Genomic DNA, 20,064 nt, shown 5'->3' with positions numbered 1-20,064 from the left:
CACTAACATGATTTTTTCCCACGTAGCTCTTGACAGCCATTTTTCAAGATAGCAGTTTTCTCTCTATTTTCATGACAGTAAAAGTGCTGTTGAAACCTACTTCAATCTTAAGACCTTTTCCTTTCATAGTGTGTGTGAAATGGGTTGACAGGTCTCAAATTGCATCACCTGCAGCTTGACTGCCTTCACTGCAGAGTTGGCCAACAAAACCAACCAAAAAGCTGAGGTTTGAACCTGGTTTAGGTATTCCAGCATCCTCGTGCTCTCCCTCACCCCAACATTAAAATCATTCAGGCTTTGAGTTACATATCTGAGCTTTAATAGTTTTGTTTCTGGATCGAAGCACATTGGCAGAGCAGTGGGGAAGGCATTTGTCATTCCACAGGACGTGCTGCACAATTATGGGCATTAATCCTGTGTGCACTTTTCAGAACAAAATTGAATTGTATGTTCTGTCCCTGAGAAGATGGCTTCCTTTTAGTTCCAGAGCACATTGAAATTAAAGTCTGCTGAGAATATAAATGAGATCTTGTTTCAACTTTATGACTTCCCTGCAGGCACTAGTGGACCAGACAGAAGAGGTACAGAAGTTCTCTTCTTTTTGAAGAATCTAACAAAAGAAATGGAGAAGGTCTGATATAAGCAAAGAAACTTTGAGAGTTGCTCTTGCACAGTTTGGTTGTTTGCATCCTGGGTGTTCTCTTACAAATCCAAGTCAGGTTGGTAGGTGACAGCAGAGCACCTCAGCTCTCAGGAGGAAAGCTGTATTTCAGCTCTTCCTTTGCTTATACCATTTGTTTGCCTCTCAATATTTAGGGTTTGGTCTTTGTTTTTTTTAAAGCCTCTGTCCAGATGTTGGACACAGTTGGCTGTAGTTGAACATTCTGTGCTTGTGTGTCACTGAGCCACTTAGAGGAAAGCAGGTTACATATTCTGGTTAATCCACTCCTTCAGCTAACAGCCACATCTATTTGCATGTTCCTCCACAGCATGGCTGTCACTTCTTATCTTCTTAGGAGCCTATTTGAATAGTCCTTACATTTACTGACAGAAGATGGCTCTTGGAGGCACAAACTGTGCTGTGGAAACATTCTGGGATGTAAGGATCTGTGGAAGAAGGAAGCATGGCAGGATTCCCCACTTCCCAGTGGATTGTCCACAGCTCCAGATCTCATGAACTTTCTGAGTTTGTTGGTGCCTCTCTGTTGCCACAAAATGGATGCTGTGGAGATAAAAGACCTTGGTTTTGTACCAGTCAGTTCCCAAAATGCTCCTGTCTTGTGTGGTAGGTGAACTTCTTGTTTCTCTGCAGGATATTTTTTAAGATGGTAGGATATTGGGGGTTTTGCAGGCTTGATTTGTTTTTTAAGGCTTATGAGATGGATGGAGTGAGGGTGTCACTACCAGCACATTCTGTCTGGGATTATGATATTTTGTGTGCTGCTCTCTGCCTTTGTTTCTCCTCTGTTGGACACTGGTTAGGGACAGTAGGTGCTGTAGGCATTACATGGAGGGAGTAATCAATATATTATTTCATCTTAAGTTACTTTATTTAATCTAAGACTTTGAGAAGTCAAAAGACCATCTCTTTGACTAAGAGATTGTGCTGGATACTCAGTGCATCTGATAACTACTCTTATGTCATAGATCTGATAAAATAGTGGGAAGTAGTAAGATGAGACTAGATGAATATTTATGTTGTCAGAATGTTACTGTTTGTGTTGAGGAGATGAGTGAAATATTGGCTAGAGTTCTTCAAAAAAGTATCATGAAATTTTGCCCAGCCCCAACAGTTAGGCTGATATTTCATGTGAATGGACACTTACACCAAAACAATGAACCTTAGAAAAGCTACTGGGTAACTCTCTTATTCTGACACAGGTCAGGAATCATGATTCACAAACATCTCAGTGGGTTTCCTTTTCAGGAGCATGTGTTGGCCTCCGGAAAGCAGCAGCAGCTCAAATCACAAGATCTTTTGTCAAAGACTTGCATATAAACCACTTTGAGGTTGTTTTTTAATTGTTTTCCATGCAGATACTTCTCTCCCTCGTATCATTTAAACATAGTACTCTACAAAAATGTGTGAAAAGTTGCAAGGGAAGGTTAGATCAAAGGTGCATTTGTGCCCCATGAGAATCTTTATTTCGCCTCCTATTCAGAGTCTCAGAATCATAAACCTTGGTGTCTAATGTGAAAATATGGATCCTGTTTACCCCTGGCAGCTGAAATCTGTTGATACTAGAGATGCTGAGGAGCAAGTGAGTACAGTGCAGGGGTTGCAGTCTTTCTCCCCCCATCCTGGTTTTACTACTTCAGGATGTTTGCATGAGAATAAAATCTAGTTCTCTGGCATTCATCTGCTACTGCTGTTTATTCTTTGCTTGAGGTTATTGTCTCAGTTTGTGACAACATAATTGGTTTCTGGGGAGAAGATTATGATATTGATGAGACTTTATATATGACATCAGGTGAGGTGCAATCAGAGGAACTGCTCAGAATAGAAGGTGCTGTCTGTTGTTCACTGACTCATTTAACAGATTAATTGAGGATGTTACTCATTACTGAGTTGTATCATGCAAAGCTCAAGTATGGCCACACTTGTGCCAGTAGAGCCATGATTGGGGTCAGTGCTGCTTGTTTTGCTTTCCAAGCTGATGTAAACCTCACCAGGCTAGTCAGATGTACACTGATCACACCAGGGTTACTCACTTTTCGTTAGAATTTAGTGTTCTCCAGTGTAAGCTGAAAGAATTCAGCTGGAAAATGCTCTCTTAATAGTTCTTTCTGTGTATTAAATATTTCTTCGGGTGGTTAACTGCTCCTGTACGAGATGAGATTTTTGGAGAGCAATTATAATCAGAGAAGTTTATTTTATTGTGATGTTCTCCCCCCACGGATTCTCAAATTTGCTCTTTCATATCCTATCCCATCCAGTGTTTTTTAAACACCAGCTCAGCAAAGTTTACCTTGCATTTGGAAACCATTCTGAGCTCTTCTTGGCCTGTGTGTGTCTTCACTCCTATCTCAGGCCTTGTAATTAGAGCTCATTTGTCAGTGGTGGTGCTGCTGTAGGCAGCAGACTGGAACATGCTTTCCAGTGGCAGGGCTGAGGAGGGAGGTCTGGGGGGGTCACTTGGTGACCTGCTGCAGCTCATGCAGCTACCAGGAGTATCTCTTGCAGATCAGAGGAGTAGGGTGATCTCTCTCATGATGTAGCTGTGAATGATGTTTTGCTGTGGTCTGCCCGGTGGATTATCCTTGGTGGATGTCACAAGTTGATATTATTTTTTTTTTTTTTCCTCTTGTCTGGGTTATGGACCCAAAAGGCTGGAGGGGTGAACAAGCATGAGCCAGGCTGCACGAAGCCTCTCACGGAATCAGCACAGGCCTAGTGGAGACCTGGGCTGCCCAGGTGTGGGACCACACATCTTCCTTATGGATTCATCTCTTCTGCCTCTGCTGGAAGTAACCGAGCCACAGCTGTAATCTCATCGGGTCTCCTTGTGTGCTGGTAGTTTAAAGCTCTCCTTTGCAGGCTGGTGTGAGACATGCATCCCCCCTTCCTCTCTCCTCCAGAAAACTGCTGGATTCTGATACTACCTTGTGATTCTGAAAGCCAAGGCCTTAGGCACATGCCTTTCGTGCCTCAGCTTTCATCTGCTCCTGCTCTGGTTGTGTACGAACACAATGGGGGAAGAGAGAAACCCGAGGAGACAGACACAACCTAACTGATGGTGTTCTGGAGAGCCCCATCATGTTTTGTAAGTAAATGCTTCACTCCTGGCATGGTGGATGAGCAGGACTGGGAGAACACTATCCCGTACCCATAATTTGAGCCTGAACTGGTGAGAGGACAGAAGTACAAACAAGAAATGGGTATTTAAGGTATTCAAAATAAGGAAGGGGCATAATTAGGTGATTCACTCAGCTTTTATCAGCAGTTGCCTGTAAATATGTGTTTAAAGTTGGACTGTATTTTGCTACTTGAGCGACCAGGCCCTGTGTAGATCACTGTGTCACGAGGGCAACGTTGCTGCTTGCTCCTGTGCCAGCTTCTGCCTGTTGCTGCCTCTTCTCATGGGCTACCCAAAGCGTTTGTGTGGCCATGAAGCAATTCAGACCAGAGAGTGGAGCTGAAACTAGTTTGGCAAAAATCCTGGTGCCAGGACCAGGAGATATGCTTCTTTATGGCTTCTTGGTTGCTCAGCACATGCAAATATTTAATCTCATGCTTAATTCTGTGTTGTGGGCGTAGGAGCCAGAGGCAAAATCCTAACAACTGGAATGGAATCGGGATTTCCCCTGAAAGCAGGCCCATAAATCCAATGGGAAATTTAATTTTCAGTCCTCAGATTCCTGCCTCTGTGTCTTGACCCTCAGCTGCAAGTTCTTGAGGGCAAAGGCAGTGTCTGTGTTCGGGTCCTGGCCCTACTGAGATCTTTGGATCCAGAAGAGATGTGCAACACCCGGTACCGCAGGGAGGAGATTTTGTTGTAAAACCCCAGTTGTGGGCCAGGACGTTCAGAGTAGGGCTGAAAATGGTTCCTCGGGAGCAAGCAAAAAAGGGGGTGTCTGCATGGGGAGCAGCGGGAGGCCGGATGCGAGCAACTCTGCAAGCCCAGCTTGCCTCTTATCCCATTTTATCCCATCTGCTCCCCGCGCCGGTTCTGCCGCAGCAGGGACAGCGCTAAAAATCCCGAAGTTTGCTCCGTGCCTTCCTCCTCCCCGAGGGATGGAGGCTCCCTCCTCCCGTCCTCTGCCTGGCAGCGGGAAGCGAGCCGGCAGGTAGCGAGGCAGAGGGAAGGAGGGTGTGTGTCTGTGTGTCTGTCTGTCTGTCTGTGCGCCTCTCCTTTGTCTCCAGCAGCCCGAGCAGCGCCGTGCACCCTGCGGGCGGCCGCGCATCCCCGCGCCGCGCATCCCCTCCCAGCCCCGCTCGGCACACCCAGGCAGGCCCGAGCATCGGCCCGCCCCCTCGGCAGCTCACTGGGCTAATTACCAGCAGGGGGCTAATTGCCAGCAGGGCTTTCAAGCCCACCCCTCACCCCACCCCCGCTCCCGGACCGGGCTGCGGCGGGGCGGCCGGTGCTGCCCCGGCCGAGCGGCCGCGCTGTCCCCGCTGTCCCCGCAGGCCGGCTTTGTGCGAGCGGGCCGCGATTGGCCGTGCCGGCAGGGCCAGCCCCTTCCTGGCTGCCTGGCATGAATATGCACGGCCCCCCTTCCTCCTCCTCCTCCTCCTCCTTCTTCTCCTCCTCCTCCTCCTCCTGCATGTGTGTGTGTGTGTGCGGGGAGCGGGGCTCCGCCAGCAGCGCCGCTCCAGCCATGTCAGCTCGGCTCCGCCTGGGCCCACCATGAGCCATGGCCATGTCTGCGAGCGCCGACGAGGAGGACTACGAGTCGGAACCGGAGCCCGAGCCGGGGCCGGGGCCCGAGCTGGGGCCGGAGCAGGTCCGGGGGCGGGCGGCGAAGTTTGCAGCAGGAAGGGAGGGGAGGAGGAGGCCGGGCCGAGCCGCGCCGCGCCGGCAGCGGGGGACGGGGGAACAATGTGGGGGTCGGGGAGCGGCCCCGGCCCGGTCCGGAACAGCTCCGCCCGCCGCGGGGCTGCTCCCGGGGGCTGCGGGCGGGTGGGCGGCCCGGGGCGCGGTGAGGGGCGCGGAGGCTCCGCCGGGGGCCGGCCCGGGGCGCTCGGCCTCGCCCGCCGGGGGCAGCGGGAGTTCGGCACCTCCGAGGGCCCCGCGCCGCTCCGGAGGCGAATGCGCCTGGAGTGTGGGATTGTTCCTCTGGGGGGGGGGGCGGGGGGTGGTTTCCAGAATTATTATTATTTTTTTTTTTTTTTCCCCTAATAAGATTCCTCAAATAGCTGAGAGGGCTGCAGGACTTCAGGAGAGAGTCTGATGCTGAGCCTGGCTACCTTGTCTTAGCTTGATTTATAGCCAAAACCTTCTTTCCGTTCCCAGGGACGAGGGATGTCGAATAAAGAGAAGGATGTGTGCTGAAATAAAAAGAGAACTTTTATTAATACTTCCAGGGATTATTCTCAGAAGGGTTTTTTTTTGTTGTTGTTGTGGTTTTTGTTAGTTTGTTTGTTTGTTTTGTGGGGGGAAGGAGGATAAACTTTTTTTAATTTACAAAGTAATCTGTGAAAAATAATCTCAAACATGTGTTCTAGATTGTGTCTTATACTCTCTAAGAACTGCCTAAGCAATTAAAAATACACCAGGAATAGAATTAAACATGTGTATGCAATTTAAACATAAACTTGACTGTTTTGTTTGTAACTCAAGGTGTTGTGCTCTTTAAAATAGCCAAGTAATTTCAGTTTAGAGACAAGTTTGTATTTAGGCGAGGTGTTGAGTCTATCTTTGGGTTTGTTTCTAATAACTTTACTGTGTTTTGCTTCATAATTGCACCAGGATGGCAGGGCCAAAAAAGAATTTGCAGTGGTGGTGGTGGTGTGGTTTGCCTTTGGTGCTCCCAAGGCATGGTGGATGTGGTGTGGAACCATTGAGAGATGTTCATGGTGTGGTGTCAGTCCAAGAACTGAAGCTGGGTCTTGGATGAATTAATTTTATAAAGCTTTGACTTAATTCTGGGGATCGTGTGACCATGTGGGCCTGTGCTGCTGCTGCTCTGTTTACTGCTTGACTCCCAGACCTGGTGGTTAAAATGTCACAGCCTTCCTCTTTTCCTTAAAATTTGTCCCACACCAGGCCTTTTCCATTTTTTTCTTCTTTTTGGTGAGATTACTGTACACTTTTTTTAAAAAGTGCTCATGGTTAGGAGAGCAAATTGGTCTCAGCTGCTTTGTACCAGGTGCAGAATTGCTACTGGAGGTGCTGGTTCTTGCTGGATTGATTTGGAAAGTTGGTAATGTTCTGAGATTCTTAAACCTTTCTAAAGCCTGGGGCCTGGTAATGTTTTTTGTATCTTAATAATTTAGAACAAAAAATAATGCAAGAAAGTGGAGAGTCGTCTTGTGGGATTTCTTATAAGAAAGTCTGATCCTAAATTGTAATTCTGTGACCTACGTAGCAAAGACCTGCAGAGTGTTTGGGGTTTTTTGTTCAGATGTGTTCCATCATGTGGATCCTGCTGTATTTTTGTACAGGCTCACTCTAATGTGTGTAGTTACTATATTTTTCTACGTGGGATGTGTCAAATTGGTGTCAAGTAGCTTTTCTATTGCAAATAGTCCCTGGTGTGTAACAGGTGAAAGGCTTCAGCTCTCCAGGTATAGCTGAAGAGCACAATTTCAGTGCTTGGATAGAAGCTGCAGGTTTTGTCACTCAGACTTTCTTCTGATTTTTAATTCCTCTCTCCCCAATCTATGCCTAAAGAGGGGAGCAGGGGGGATTTGCTGCACTGGTAGTGGTTCCAGTCAGCACTGGGAGCTCGGAGGGCTGTGGGTGGGTCTGTATCCTGGGACATGTACCCTGCTGCAGCCCACCAGCCTTCCTGGGTCACTCCAGGTGGGAAAAATTCAACTTCCTGACTCTGAAACTAAACTTCAGTGTGTGTAAATAAACACAAGAAAAATGCTTCTGGGTTGAGGTAGAGGGATTTGTCCTGAAGTAGCGATAAGAAGAAAAGCTGCATTTGCACAAGGTGCCTCAAGTCTGTATAACTTATTGGTGGCTTTCTTTTCAAGAGCTCCTACTTTGGATGCAGCTTATCTCCAGAAGCATATTTTTGCCAATGTATCTTATTCCACCCTCCAGGCCTAACTTCTACCTCCTCACCACCAGAGGAAAATAAAGAGGGGCACTTGCATTGGCACTGACGTGCCAGTTTATCACACCCTAGCAGTGTAGCTGTGTTGGCAGAAAAGCTGCTGGAGTGTCTGCTAATGCCCAGATGAACCTGTGAGGTATAAACTTTTCTATTTACTTGTGGGAAATTGATCTGTTTATTCGGTAGTGGAGCTCTGTGTGGTCACCTGGCAGTGGTGAAGAGGAACTACATTGCTTTTTGCAGGAGAGGATGAGAAATTTTGTTGGTATGAATTGGAAGAGATGGTGGCTTAGGGACATCTGGAGAGGATTAATTCTGTTTCGGAATGGCTGGGCTTGAAAATCTTCCACCTTTCCTTGCTCTATGGGAGACCTTGGGCTTGGCTTGTAGGACACCTACACCCTGGCATAAGCTGATGTTGATGATGGGTGATGTGACCTTGGAAAGCATCACTTTAGAGGAAAAGAGCTCTCCTGATGGTTGGATGGGAAGGCTTCTGGGCAGATGTGCTTCAGGAAGAGATGTTAGATTTGTGCTGTTTCCATGCACTGCTCAGTTAACAAAGTTTTGCATCTGTGATTTTTGCTGTCTTAAACTACCTCCCTCCTTACCCCCACTGAATTCCTGTAGCTCCATCACCCTGTCCTTTCTTACCCCTCTTGAGTTCTTCCTCTGATAAGAACCCCCTGATAAGGGTTTCTGTTAACAGCTGAAGAGATCTATGGGTTTAATGCTGAAGAATTGCCAGCCAGGTTGTGGTTAGTGCAAGATGGTGAGTGTGCCAGGTTCTCAGTGGCAGTCCCCCTGTTTTAGGGACCATAGAGTCTGTTTCAGAGACCTCTGGTGAAGTTTGGTGGATCTCAGTCTTACCTTGGAGCAATGAAAGTACAGATGCAATACATCTTGTAGAGATTTACACAGTGGATACATGAACTGTTCAGATTGTTCTTGGTTAGGAAGTGAAGTGCCTCGGGGTCTCATTGAGCTGGCCATATGATGAGCCCTTCAGAGGAGCACTGTGTATGTCCTTGGATTTTTCTTGGAGCTGTAGAATCCAAAATAATGGCATGATGCCACTGGCAGCAGATTCAGCAGGTCACTGAAGCTGAGTGGTGGAATAAGGCCCATGCCCAGGTAAAAGACACTCGTAGAAGAGCTTGTTTCTAGGCTGCAGGCTTTGTCAGCCTTCCTTTCAGGCCCAGGACCTCCTTCCTCCTGGACTGTCTCACAGTGTCACCTAGTTGTCCTCTCTGAAACAGAGGAGTTTGTCCCTGAAGTTTGTGGTGACACCTCCAGCAGTGCCCTGTTGGTGCTGGGATAGCAGCTGGGGAACATCAGCACCTACTTAATGATGTGTTTAACAGCTGCTATCACTTGAAGTGTTGTCTCCAAAGCTTAATGCTTTCAGCATTTTTTGTTTACCTGAGGTCTTGTGAGTTATTCTTTGCAACTGTGAGGGTGTAGAAATCTGTTGCTGTAAATACTGAAGTTGTGATTCTCTTGTATAAGAGCTATGCTCAGGGTGGAGGCCCCCAGTGCCTGGTGATGGTGGGGATCATTTCCTAGGGGTTTGCTCAGAGTTGGAAGTGTCACACCTGGGCTTATTCCCAGTGTTAAAAGACTGGAATTGGTGATTATCCCCCACCTGGTCCCCTAATTGTCCTTCACCTGGAATGCTGTTGAATTTGGTGGGGTTGTGAGAAGCTCAGCACACCTGAGAATGAGTTTGCAAGTCTGTCCCCTTTCCTGTCTGAGGTGAGGGCACGTTTAGCCACTGTGGCATGAGAGGGTGATCCCAAATTTGTGATTATGAACTACAAAGTCCTTTACAAGTGTGTTCCATTTGCTGGCCCAAGTTTACTCCCAGTACCCAGGGGCCGTGGAGGCCACGCTGTGTCTGCTCTGCAGAGCTGTGCTAGGAGACTGGCAAAGGGCAGAACAGAGATGGCAGCAGGGCCTGGGATGGAAATCTCTACCAAGTTTTGCTGCCAGGGCTGGTACATTGTAAAAGTGCAGTCTGAGCTGGAAATCTTGCAGCATCTCTTCACTAACATCAACCTGGAATTTATCTGGCTGTCTGCCATGTGCTAAATAAACCCCAAGTCATGTTGGAGGCTCCTTCTACCCCCTTGAATCCCAGCCCCTTTCTGGGATAGCAACCCACAGGCCAGGTTTTTTCTTCTGTGTAGGTTTTTTAAGCGATCACTTTGGAGCCCCTTGAAACTAGATACTAGTGGGAATTCCTGCAAGGCCTCTCCAGCCTTGCTGGCTGCGACATCCTGGAGTGAAAACGTGGCTTGGATTGAGGATTGGTTGGCTGGTGAATTAGTACAAACCCAGCCAGTCCAATTTGCTAACAAGCAGTGAAAGAGGTCTGGGTAGGTAAGAAATGCTCCTACAGTGAGATGGGAGATGTGTTCCTCTGCTGTGTGGTGGCAATTTGTAAGGAAAGCCAAGTTGTGTGGTGTGGTCTGGCTTCAGCCTTGTTCTTCTTACCTTCACCTTCCTGCCTTCTCTTTTTTTTAAGGATTCTCAAATTGTGTTGTTGAACGATGCCTTTTTCCTGCCTGCATCATTGCAGAGTCCTGGCACTGAAGACACTGTCCTCAGAATTAGAACTTGGCTTGTATTACTGTGGCATAATCAGGAGTTGTCTTTCAGCTGGAAAAGTACCGAGTTTGATTTTTCCTTGAAAGAGATCCTTGAAAAAAAGACTGTTCTCATGGTGTTCTAACTGGTGTTTGCCTTATTTTAAAAAAACTGAAGTTCAGGCCTAGTGGGAAGGAGTTGGATGCTCAGGCAGGATCAAATGTTTTGGTTTAACATGTTCCCACTGCTGTCTAGCCTCTGGTTCCTATCTCTGCCTTCCCTTGCTCGTGGAAAGGGAGAGACCAAGAGAGAGAACGAGGAGTGATTCACGCTGAGGAAGGAAATTATCTCTTATCTAGGTTGCCTCTAAGCCAGTCCTGGCAGAGTTGACTTTATCCTTGAGAGGCTGAGAAGTTGGTCTAAAAGGTAAATATTTATTCTTTAGAGTGTCTGAAATTGATCTGAAATCCCGGCGTCTGGTGCGGTTGCCGATGGGAAGGAAGCTTCACGTGTCTGTGTTCACACAGCACGGCTCATCCTGCCAGCAGAACAGAAACTTGATGAAATTTCTGTAACCTCATTGACTAAATGATGTTTCCTCCCACCTCAGTTCATGATAGATCTGTGGGAGAGCCAGCAAAGAGGTCTAATTCCTTGGCTTCTCTGCTCTCCCAGCACTGAGCTTCTTGGGATGGAGACTTAAAATACCAGCGCTCTGCTCTCCTGCATCTTAAGGAAGCCACTGGGGATTTGCTAAGCTGGCTGGGAGGAAGGTGAAATACTTGGTAATGGGGCTTTTCTTCAGGGTTATGTAGTAGGACACTTAGGGAAGCTTTTGTGGTACCAAGTGGAATGTTTCCATACTTGTTCTTTTACAAATTCTGTGGAAATTCTGCATGGCTTCCTATAGCCACCCTGTCCTTGCCTTGGTGATTGCCCAGAATTCAGCAGGAACAGAAAGTGAAACTGTCTGGTTTGTTGGTCATATGCCGAGTTGTGCAGCAAGTGTAAAAATTGTATAAATGCTAAACCAGATGAGATTTGCAGTCCTATTATTATCATCTTTATGGGGAAAGCTGTCAGTGGTAAGAATGAGCCAAGCCAATTCTTGTGTAATTAGCCCCATACAATTACATGGTATTTAGTGATGTTTGGCTTGAACTGGAAGTTCTTGTGTTTAACAGGGAGTTTCTGATGAGAACATGAAATTTAGATATATAAAGTGGATATGTTGCTATTAACCTCATAATTTGAAGTCATCTTGTGCTCCTTGGCTTCTGTCCTAAAGGTCATTGAAATCTAGACCTGGGATGCCCTTTTTAGCCTTTGCACAGCATCAGTTAGTGTTCTATTTTTGAGCACCAGCTAGGACTGGATAGGGACCCTACTTTGGAAGGGGTTTGTAGTATTTGTGGTTTATTTCTTACTTGTCAGTGACTCATACTCTCCTGGTTGCAGAGCTATTGCTGCTCAGTGTTTCTCTGCTATAACTAACCTCAAAATTACTTTTTGTTGCCTCCTTGGATTTTTCCGGCAGAGAAAAGTAGACCTGGCTTAACCTGAGCACAGTCCTCGGAGCTCCCTAGCCCAGAGCTCAGCAGTGGCACAGAATGTATCTTGACCTAAACCAAGAGCATCACTTGTGATTTGGTCCTGCACTGAGAGCTGTGCAGGAATTGATTCTCCACACCCTACAGCTTTGGGATCTCTCCCTGCTCCGTGATTTCTGTGAGCCTTCTCCTCAGAGGGTAACAGAACGCTCCAGCTATAGGAGGTTGCATCTGCTGAGCATCGCCCCTCACTGTGACATCTCGGGAGCTCTGTGGGTGCTCAGGTGGGACTAACCTGGTGTGTCTGGCTCTTTCAGAACAGGGCAGTGGGTCGGCCCAAAGGGAAACTGGGCACTGGCTCTGCAGTGAAGCTCGCAGCCAACCGGACAGCCGCGGGGGCCCGGCGGCGGAGGACGCGATGCCGCAAGTGCGAGGCGTGTCTGCGGACAGAGTGTGGAGAGTGTCACTTCTGCAAGGACATGAAGAAATTCGGGGGACCTGGCAGGATGAAGCAGTCCTGCATTATGAGGCAGTGTATTGCAGTAAGTGTACCCTCTGCCACGGCTCTGGGGGAGGTTTCTTTCATCTTCTCTCTCGCTGACACGGGGCGGAACCGAGGACTCGGATCGTGCTGGAGTGCATCAGCCAAACCAGACTGATCCCTGCCCTCTCAGTTCAGATCTCTGCTTTTTTTTCTGTCCCTTCCCCAAATCCCAAGCCAGAATGCTCCAAAAAGTAGTATGGTTTTCATTAATATAGAAGGTAAATGGGGAGACTCAGCACATTTGAATTTGGCACTTAAAACACGCTGATATTCTGGGATTTGGGGAGAATAGGAAGAGTGTGAAGTTCTGATTCAAGGGAGAAGAGACCTGCTTGGATCTCTTAATTTCTGGAGAAATTTTTGCAACCATCTTTACCATCTTAGCTACTTAGCCAGCCTGAGATATGGAGAAATCTTGGACTGGCATTCTCCAAGATTTTGGTGTGGGTGATTCCAGCCTCAGGCTACTTTAGATCTGAATTTCAGGTTTTTTGCTGGAACCTGGGCATAATGGAGAGGGTCTGATCCTGGTGAGCCAAAGAACCACCAAGCCAGGACCTTGCTGGGGACTGGAAATGGCTGTTAGGGAAAGCACATCCAAATGGAGCAAGCAGGCAGACAAAGCCAGTTTTCTGGGCTCCTGTGATACGTTGCTCAGAAGCTTCTTGAGTCATAAGTGATAGTTCTCTGTTTAACAAATATTGACAGATTAATCTTCCATTAACTTGTTCGAGCAGCTCTTAAATCCTCAGTTCATGCTGACTGTTGCAGAGCTTCTCCTCAGGTCCTATGTCTGCACTGCCCCCACACCAGGGTAAAAATTAGCTTTAGCTTTTCTCTTAATACTTTGAGAGGTGTTGTTTATGCTGTTGTAAGGTTTTGGTTTTCTGTTGATGTTTTTTTAAAAGAAAGGAATGTTGTTTATTCATAACTGAGATATCACCCCATCTATACTGATGTTAACTCTCATTACGATTCCTTAGGATTTTTTTTCCCTTTAATTTTAGTGGGGAAATTGAAGTGGAGGTATTAAATGACTTGATCTGACACTGATAAAAAACTGATAAGCACTTAAGGTTTCCAGGAGTTGCTCCTGGTAGCTCACTCCATGTTCTGTTCTAAGCCATGTGCTGTTCTTGACATAGAGGATTGGATTCAGCTCTGCTGGATCTTTCAGTAAAGTACACAGAATATCTACCTTTCCACAGAGCTCTTTTGCAGCTCAAGTGTCTTTTCTTTGAACACTTGATTTCCTGGAGCGTGGCATGAATTGAACAGCATGGATGAAGAATTTATTATTCTCCAGGGGGAAGAAATAGTGAAATCATGCTGCCTTTTTAGTGGAAGGATTAAATTAGGGCTGCAGTGTGCTTTCTTGTCCTGGCTGATGAAGGAAACTTTCATACTAAGCTGTTCCACTCTTGATACACAGGCTGAGCCTTTTGGAGGTGAACTGGGTTCTCTTCTGGCTGAGTGTAGTCACCCTCTCATCTCATCACTTCCAATGAAGTGTTTTTCTTCCTGGTATCTGCAGATGGATGTGCAGGAGCTGTGGTTTGAGCACAGGACTTGGTAGCTGAGGTGCTTTGGTTCCTTGTCCCACCTTGCATGCACTCTTCAAGACATCTCTGCCTTTTGTAGGTTCCCATTTGTGTAAGTGCCAAGGGAGCACTGCAGACTTTCTTAGAGTTCAAAAGCATAAAAAATTAACAAGGTAAAACTGTTGTAGCTTTTAATGGCGCTTTATATTTCTCTATAAGCAATCCTGTTGTCTTTACTCTTGTTACATGTTCTCTAACAACTGCAGTAGTAATACATGGTGGTTCCTATCCAACAGCTTCCAGTGGCAAAACAAAAAACCCAAAACACTGAAGCAAGGCTCTGTGGAACTAATGATCCCTACAGTTCTGGGATTGTGCTTTCCTCTGGTTAATAACTTTGACAATATTAACTAGACACAGACTTTCATTAAACTCAGAGGCCTTAAGAGAGCCTGTGCTGCTGTTGAGAGAACAGGAAACTCCTTTACATCACTGGTTCAATCAAGAAAGGAAACAGGAGTGCCTGGGACAGTTTATGCTGCATTGAGTAGGTCTGAAGGGAGTGTGGGGCTGTGTTGGGAGGATGAGTTGTGACAGCATGGCTGCTGCTCCATCTGTCAGGGGCACAGGGCTGGTTGGGGCACAGAGGAGACTCTGGACACCCTTGCTTCCAGCAAGAAAACTTGTGCTGCTCCTGGGAGGTTTGGCCTTGTGTGTGGATATAAATACTTGTGTGGGAAGTTGGACAAAACAAGTGGACAGAGCTCTTATGGCTCTGGACAACTTTGCTTTTGTCTGGTTTACCTGCTGGGGGAGTGGGATCCTGGAGACTCCTATTTTGTGCTCGGAGGAAGGGTGGGAACTAAATAGCATTTGCAGACTGCTTTTAAAATGGAGCGTGGGTAAGTCCTGGCATGAGAAACAGGGAAGTGGTGCTGTAGCCAATGTACCAATGTTGGTGTGTGGGGCAGCTCACTGACTGACCTGGTGAGGTGTTCCCCTACCAGAGGGTGCCCTCTGACTGCCCGGATGTGCCTCGGCGTGCACGGATCCATGGATGGATTTTACTTACTTCCCCCCAAAGAGATCCTTGCTGCGAGGAGCCACATCTCTGCCTCTGGCTGCTTAATAGTTGAGGGCTTGCAACCTAATCAATTGCATTTCACCTTCCAGCTGGCTCCTTAGGAGGAGCTTCCTCTTCTCTCTTGTAATGAGGCTTGTACCTTATTGCCGCAAACCAGAAGTTTGTTCCTCATTAGCACAAAAGTGGCTTTTTAATTAGGCTGGCATCCAGTGCTTTGACACGGGCAACAGATATGTGAGATGATGCAGTTCCTTTTCTTTTGCCTCAGCGAAAGACAGCAAAAAAAAAAAAAAAAAAATCAGTGTGCTTCTCAGTTGTGACATTTTCAGGAGAGGAATTCTCTTTTCAAGTGTCTGTGTGGGGCTTTTTGCAATGCTCAGGTTGGGAGCAGGGCCCAAGATAATAGATTGTCAGTCAGGAAAGGTTCTGTTCTTGGTTCTGTTGTAGGCTTGCTGTGAGACCTAGATTGGGTCCCATAACATCTGTCTGCCCTGCTTGGAAAATAGGGGAGCTGCCAAATTGCTAGTCAGATTGTGAAGCTTAATGGATGTGAATAGAGATATTCGAGGTTGCATCTTTTTCCTCCCATTGTATGCTAGTGAAGTGACTTGCATGCCACTACCTACATCAGTTTGTAGATTCAAAGGACCCACCAGAAAAAAAAAAAAAAGTGTTTTCATTCATCTTGGCATTTCCCATGAATCTGAGGACACTTTCATTCCATGAAACATCCCGTGATGCTTGGTCTGGGTACCCAGCCTTGATTGTTACCAGTTTTTCTTGCCCTCATTGCTCTGCTGGGCTGGAGCCTTCAGCAGTTTACACAATTAATCCCTATTTATCTCCTCTGTGAAATGAAGCTACTGTAAATGCACACTGAGTTGTTCTGTTTCCATATGTTTTCTGTGTCCTGATCAAGACTTCTTTCCTCTCTGTGTAAACAGCCAGTGTTGCCTCATACTGCTGTGTGTCTGGTATGTGGAGAGGCTGGGAAAGAGGACACCGTGGAAGAGGAGGAGAGCAAGTTTAATCTCATGCTAATGGAATGCTCCATTTGTAATGAAATCATACACCCAGGATGCCTTAAGGTGAGTACAAGGATGTGATACATGTTGGAAACCAGAACTGGATTAGGTATCACCTTAATGTAAAAGCACACAGGAACTGGAGAGCTTTCACATTTTCATGTTTGGAAACAGAAGTGAGCAAAGAGAAGCAGAGTGACAGCCCTGGGGATCCTCTGATCTCTCAGTGTCCCCTCTAAGCTGAGACTCTTCCTTTGGACTTGTGTGTGCATGCAAATGTCTTGTGGGTTTTGTTTTGGTTTTTTTCTTTCTGTTTTTTGCTTCTTGTTTAAGGAAGTGTGAGGAGCTTCAGTTGGGACGGGAAGCTCAAGAAGACAGAAATCTGGATGAGTTGGTTCACTGCAGGTCCCCCATACTGGTATCTCCTTTCTGTGTGCCACAACATAGAAACAAGTAGTTTGCTGTTCATCTTTGTGCAGGCACAGATGTGCCTTGCAGTGGCAGCTGCTGTTAGAGATGTTGGGAGAGAATGTAGCAGTAGGAAGACTGCAACGCTGGAGAAGAAACCCAGCGAGTTTCAGGCTGCAGGAGTACTCACCCTTGGCTGACTTGAGCCCTGTGAGCAGCTATGTATTCTCTGCTGGTAACAAAAGTGTCATTTTGGGCATATCTTTGGGTATTAGCATTTAGAAGCCTCCTTTCTCCAGAGCTGGTTTGTTGCAGCTGATCAGCCATTTCCTGTTGCTGATTTGTTTATGGTTAAAGTGATTTGCCAAAGCAAATGTACTCAAGACACACCATGCCCCAGAAAACAGCTTTTGGCCTTTCTGGGAGCTCTGGGAGCAGAGGTATGTTCCTTATGCAGGCCTGGGGTGATGCTCTCCTGGCCTTTAATTTTTCTTGCACTGTACATATCATGGCACCAAGTTTTGTGTGTGTCATTTACGAGAGCAGAAAGTGTGTTTCTGGCAAACCAGAGCTGTGGCTGTCTCCCTGATTCATGATACTGGTGCTCACAGATGGGTTCTGAAAGGGAGCTTTGCTTGCTTGGCTCTGCTTAAAACAAGGCTTCAGGGGCTGTTGAAGCAAGGGAAGGAGATGCTTGTTTTCAGAGGTGCCTCAGTTTTGGCTTCTGGCTGCTGCTTTGCTATTCCTGTCCTCCTAAAAGTGCCACTGACACTTCTGGCTGAGTCCAGAGGACACTTATTATTGTCTAGTGGCAAGTATGGTTTCCTCTCTCCATGTCACATTTGGGACTGTAGGCACGGGATGTGGGTCAGATCTGTGAAATCAAGCAAGTGCTGTTCTTTTATGCGTGTGTGGTGTGCTGAGTGCTGTTTTGGTAACCAGGAACAATGTTGCTTTGGGTGTTTCTGAAAAATTAGGCAGTGGGAGATTGACAGTGTGCCTTCTGTGTCTTGTATTTTAATTTCTCAATGCTTCTGTTGAGCTGAAATGGTGGGGTAGCTGGTACTGTTTGTTTACTGAGACAAAAGGGCACTGGTAGGATTTCAGAATCTTCTTGGAAAGCACAGGGGAACAGCAAAAGAGGAATGAAGCCTTTTCCTTGGATCTCTCCTTGCTCTCTATTCCCAGGTTCCATGATTTTCTGCAAGACAAAAATCTGTTGCAGTGTTTTCATGTTGCTCAAGCCCTTGATATGAGCTTAACCCCAGAGGACAGAGGGAGCCCATAAATAGTCTGTGTGGGAAGTGCCTCTGAATGCAGACACAGCCCCAGGGCAGCTCCTTCTGCTGTCCACCAAGGGAAGGTCCCTTTCTGTCCTGCTTGGTAGACTGGCAGTAGTTCATGTGAACTGTCAGTCAGCTCCAATTACATGTCTGGCAAATGTACCTTTGGGGGAGAGTGGAATAAACTGGGTTGGTGAAGGGAGGAGTGTCCTTTCCTGGCTTATTCCCATGTGGAGTGAATCCCCTCCAAAGACACCTCTCCAAAGCTTGTGGAGCAGTTTGGCACATGCAGTGGATAATGGGTACTCCAGGGCAGGTTCTTCCAGCCTCTTCCCAGCTTCCTGATTTGGCTGTACATGGTTGTGGTGGGGTTTCTCCATGAAAAAGCAGAGCCAGAGGATGACCTGTTTGAGGAGAGACAGGGAAGTTCAGGTGCATCTGTGCTGTGCCACGCTCAGCCTTGAGTGGTGTCCTGGTTTGGGCCAGGGTAAAGGTGATTTTCTGTCTTGTACTTTTGCTTTCAGCTAAGTCTCTTGTAAGCAGTTGCTTCTGTGGGTGCCTCTTGCTGGTGGGGAGAGCCCTGTGTACCAGGGCACGTTGGGTGCTTGTGTTGGAGCCCTGCTAAGGACATCCAGGATGCTCCATGCTCTGACAGGTGTTGGGTTCTGACACGCTTCTTTCCTTGGAAATATGGTACCAGCAAATGCTCATTTTGCTGAAGAGTTTCTTACAAAAAACATTTTGAGGAGCACTGTGCAGGCTCAGTGTTGTTTCCAGAGGGAACTGGTGAGATTTGCAGAGGAATGTTGCTTTTCCTTGTTACAGAGCATTGGAGCTAAAGTGATACTGATGAATTTTTTCTTGCTACATGTCAAATTGCTGGTAGTGCTGGTTACCATGTGTGAGTGCACTATCTGAAGCTTTTTCCACGAGGAGAGAGAAGGGGTTTCTTTTCCCCAATTTCATCTTAGGTGAATAATAGTGTTAATGGTAGAAAAGGGAGATATTCAGGTGTCTTGTCAGAAGAGCAGAACTACAGAGACCTCTTCCAGCCCAGCTGCTGTGGCTTCAGCCCAGGTGTGTCGTGCTGCCTGTGCTGTTTCAGCCTTGGTGCTGCCAGAATTCCTGGCTCTCCCCCAGGGATGTCAGGTCAGCACCCTGGGGTCTCCATTCCTTAACAAGAAGCCTTCCCAGCAGTGTAGTTCTCATGTTCAGACTTTCTGAATGACTGACCTGGTGCTGCAGGTACATTTCTGAAGAGGCCTCACGCTGTGGCTCAGACACCCACCTGCTGTTTGTAGCAAACACTCGGAACTGGCTCCCACCCAGCCTGAAAGGCTTGGGACAGATTCAGTGGCAGGTTTGTGTGTATCTAATTAGTTTGCTTACAGTTCCTCACATCTGTTCAGTTCCTTAAACTTCACAGAAGGGACAGAGCTGTAATGCTTTACCTTCAGTAGCATTTGTTCTATATTCAGTGCGGGAAATAACTTGTTCCCAACTTGGGCTCTGGCCAGGAATTGTTCCCCTGAGGCAGAGATGTATACAACAACTCCTGGAGTATCTTACACCTACCATGGGAAAGAAGGTTCAAAGGCACACAGTTGTGATAAAACCAGTATTTAAATCCTGCCCACTTCATTTACTCACTTATTAACTCCAGCAGACTTGCCGAGAGAGCGAGCCTGACGTGTCATCACTCTGGCTTGATGGTGAAACAAGAATGGCTGCTGTCTGGCTCAGGCACTTGAGGAAGAAGTTGCCCTAAAACCAAGGGCTTGCTCCTGCACAGTTGGTACATTATTGCTGAGCTGGGGGGAGAGGAGGAAATGTTTGAGAAACATGAAAAATGGGCAGATCTCTGCCCCTGCCTGTTCCAGCAGCAGTCTCCTGCTGCTGTGCTGCTGATGCCAGTGCCCAGATATTTGTCTTGACAGTAGCATGTTTTTGTTGTCTTCAATAGTCATAAATTATTTTTTTCCCTCAGGCTGTTTTTCTGACTTTACAACTAAACCCTTAAATGTGACAGTGCCATCAGTGAGCACATATCTGTGTGGAGGGGAGGGTGTTTTTACCTTAGTTCTACTTTTCATCCCATTTAATTCACAAAAATGTCTTTTCAGAAACACTTCTCTCCTGTTTGGAAAACCATGCAGGCTCCTGTCTGGAAATTCAGAAACCAGCAGTGTTTCCAGTGTGTGGGGCAGGGCTGTCATTTTTTTGTAGGGTGACAGCATCTTCTCTTTCAGAAAGCAAAATGTCACAAACTGTCAGAGGCAGTGAAGTTGTGAGCGTTTCTCTTCCTTACA

General features: G+C 46.9%; 1 protein-coding gene and 1 long non-coding RNA gene across 14 annotated transcripts in view; both read left to right on the top strand.

The window, feature by feature from the left end:
• Positions 1-20,064, top strand: part of KDM2B (lysine demethylase 2B) — a 112,500-nt gene that overhangs the window by 82,743 nt on the left and 9,693 nt on the right. For all 13 annotated transcript variants that reach the window (XM_071763184.1, XM_071763187.1, XM_071763183.1 and 10 more), the window contains 2 exons: positions 12,188-12,412; positions 15,984-16,127. In XM_071763184.1, coding sequence (XP_071619285.1) covers positions 12,188-12,412; positions 15,984-16,127 — 369 coding nt within the window. The remainder of the gene's footprint in view (positions 1-12,187; positions 12,413-15,983; positions 16,128-20,064) is intronic.
• Positions 4,912-6,258, top strand: LOC139805137 (uncharacterized). Its single transcript, XR_011729699.1, has 2 exons — positions 4,912-5,448; positions 5,848-6,258. It is a non-coding gene; the product is annotated as an uncharacterized lncRNA (long non-coding RNA).

This window comes from Heliangelus exortis, chromosome 19, assembly GCF_036169615.1.
Source record: "Heliangelus exortis chromosome 19, bHelExo1.hap1, whole genome shotgun sequence".
Taxonomy (NCBI): domain Eukaryota; kingdom Metazoa; phylum Chordata; class Aves; order Apodiformes; family Trochilidae; genus Heliangelus; species Heliangelus exortis.
The sequence above is the reverse complement of the archived record's forward strand: the minus strand, read 5'-3'. Positions and strand labels throughout refer to the sequence as shown.